This window comes from Eimeria maxima, genomic scaffold (assembly GCF_000499605.1).
Source record: "Eimeria maxima Weybridge genomic scaffold, Emw_scaff593, whole genome shotgun sequence".
Lineage (NCBI taxonomy): Eukaryota > Apicomplexa > Conoidasida > Eucoccidiorida > Eimeriidae > Eimeria > Eimeria maxima.
This window is the reverse complement of record NW_013566625.1, coordinates 17,501-20,000: the sequence shown is the minus strand read 5'-3', so window position 1 is coordinate 20,000 and position 2,500 is coordinate 17,501. Positions and strand designations below refer to the sequence as shown.

At 29.5% G+C, this 2,500-nt stretch overlaps 1 protein-coding gene across 1 annotated transcript in view; it reads right to left on the bottom strand.

Moving 5' to 3' along the window:
- Nucleotides 1-1,784: 1,784 nt before the first annotated feature.
- The window catches only part of EMWEY_00038410 (hypothetical protein, conserved), a gene marked incomplete at both ends in the record, with an annotated part of 3,548 nt that continues 2,832 nt past the window's right edge, over nucleotides 1,785-2,500 (bottom strand). The window contains 4 exons of the mRNA XM_013482334.1: nucleotides 1,785-1,858; nucleotides 1,998-2,060; nucleotides 2,188-2,268; nucleotides 2,419-2,500. The exon at nucleotides 2,419-2,500 is cut by the window's right edge and continues 3 nt beyond it. Coding sequence (XP_013337788.1) covers nucleotides 1,785-1,858; nucleotides 1,998-2,060; nucleotides 2,188-2,268; nucleotides 2,419-2,500 — 300 coding nt within the window. The remainder of the gene's footprint in view (nucleotides 1,859-1,997; nucleotides 2,061-2,187; nucleotides 2,269-2,418) is intronic.

Genomic DNA, 2,500 nt, shown 5'->3' with positions numbered 1-2,500 from the left:
AAAAGAAAAGAAAAGGAGGAGAAATAACCGCCAAACCCTCGGCAATTCAATTCAACTTCCTGCCGTTTGACGGCAAGGAAAAAAGGGGGAACAGGAAGGAAAATATAACACTTTAAGGGAATAAATGCAATAAAAAGAATAAAAAGAATATAAATTAATTAATTAAAGAATAAAAAATAAGAAAATTCAATTATTTAAATCAGTTATTCAATATTTTCTTCCTCCTGCTGAAGGAAAGAAATGCCGTCGTCGTGCAAGAACTATCTGCGGTGTCTGTACACCTTATTTTCTTCACAGGCAAATGATTTTTAATATAATTTCCTTTTATTTATCATTTAATTTAATTTTATTTAATAATAAGATAATTATAATCGCAAAAACAAGCAAAATGATGCCTTTTAATGCCCTGTAACTCCTCCTGGCTTATTGCATGCATGCAGCACAGCAACAACAGCAGCAGCAGCTGCTGCTGCTGCTCGCTACAGCTGGAGGATCTTTCTTTTCTTCTAACTATTTAGCATTAATAATTAAGTATTTTAACAATTATATTTAAATTATTTAATTTAAATAATAAATATTTGTATAATAATTCGTATACTGTGTATTTATGCTTTAAAATATATTCCCCCCACTCCCCCCTTTCCCTCCATTCTGCATGCGTGCATGCATGCGCATGCGTGCATGCAACTAAAATAAATAACATACAAACTCCTCTTTTACTTCTCCTCCTTTGCTGCTGTGTATTGTTACTATAATAACCTTCTTTCCTTGCCTTTAACTACTAACTAAATCCCCCCAATAAGAGAGGAAAAAGAGGCTATTTATTTATTTTTTCTTATATAATGCCTATATATCTATATGCCTATATATTGACTAGTATATACACCTAATTGTATATAAATAACAATATTAAAAAAAAAGAACAAGAAAGACTAAAATAAATAAATAAATAAATAAATAAACAATACTAAACATTTAAATAAATAATTTAAATAAATGTTTATTTAAATAAAAATAACTTTTTTTTTTCTTTTTTGCTGCATTTATATACTCCTTCCTTTTATTTATTTATTTATTTATATATAGACAACATGAGCTGCCTATACACCCCAAATTATGTTTTCTTCCTTTTATTGCGACAAGAATTGTTTTTTTTTTATATTTAAATATTTAAATATATAAATATATAAATATAAATAAATATAAATATATATAAATATAAATATATATATAAATATAAATATACATAAATATAAATATAAACATAAACAAAGGGTAAAAAAAAAAAAAAGAGCCCCTTATGTATACATAATACCCTCTTCCTTTATAAGCCTCCTTAATAACAACAACAACAGCAGCAGCAGCTCCTGCTGCTGCTGCTGCTGCTGCTATACGACTACTACTACTACTAGCCCTTCTTCTCATGCCTGCTGTGTATTGATTGCCGCTGCTGCTGCTGCATTGCTGCTGCTGCTGCTGCTGCTGCATTTATGGATAATGCTGCTGCTGCAGCGCTCGCTGTCTGTTCAGTAGCAGCGCAACAAGTACAAAGGAAGCGTTAGTGCAGCAACATCCTCAGCAGCTATAACAGTTGCTGCATTGCTGCTGCATTGCTGCTGCATTGCTGCTGCTGCTGCTGCTGGATTGCTGCTGCTGCTGCTGCATTGCTGCTGTCCATACAAGGTCACAGATATGCCCGCTGCAGTTATTGCCTCAAGGCATTATTATTCATTTTATTTATTTATTGATTTTATTTATTTTATTTATTTATTTATTTTATTTATTTATTTTAATTGTTTTTCTGCTGTTATTCTTGCTATTGTTGGCGCCTTTTGCATCAATACAAATCCTGGGGTGTCTGTACACCACAAATAGACACAGAAAAATAAATGTATTTAATTAATTTATTTAATTAAATTAACTAGTTAATTAATTAAATTAATTAATTAAATTAATTAACTAATTTATTTATTTATTTATTTATTTAATTTATTTACCTTTCTTTGCTGCTGCACATTGGGCTGCGAATGCCTCTAATGCAGATACATCAGAGAAGCTCCCTAAGAAAGAAAAAAAAACAAATAAATAAATAAATAAATAAATAAATAAATAAATAAGTAAATTAATTAATTAATTAATTAATTAAATTAAATAAATAAATAAATAAATAAATAAGGAGAGACTAACCTTCATAAAGAGAGACGGTAATAGTATGTCTATTTGCTTCGTCTTTTCTTCTTAACATCTTTAATTCTTCTATTGTCTCCTCTATAAATAAAATAAATAAAATAAATAAATAAATAAAATAAATAAATAAATAAATAAATAAAAAAATAAATAAAATAAATAAAGATAAGAATACAGTAGCAGCAGCAGTAGCAGCAGCAGCAGCAGCAGCAGCAGCAGCAATTTGCCTACTTGGTGTAATATTTGCGAAGCAGATGGCGAATGTTTCCCCCGTGTCTTCTGGTGGATTAAATACAACCGCCTCTTGTAGATT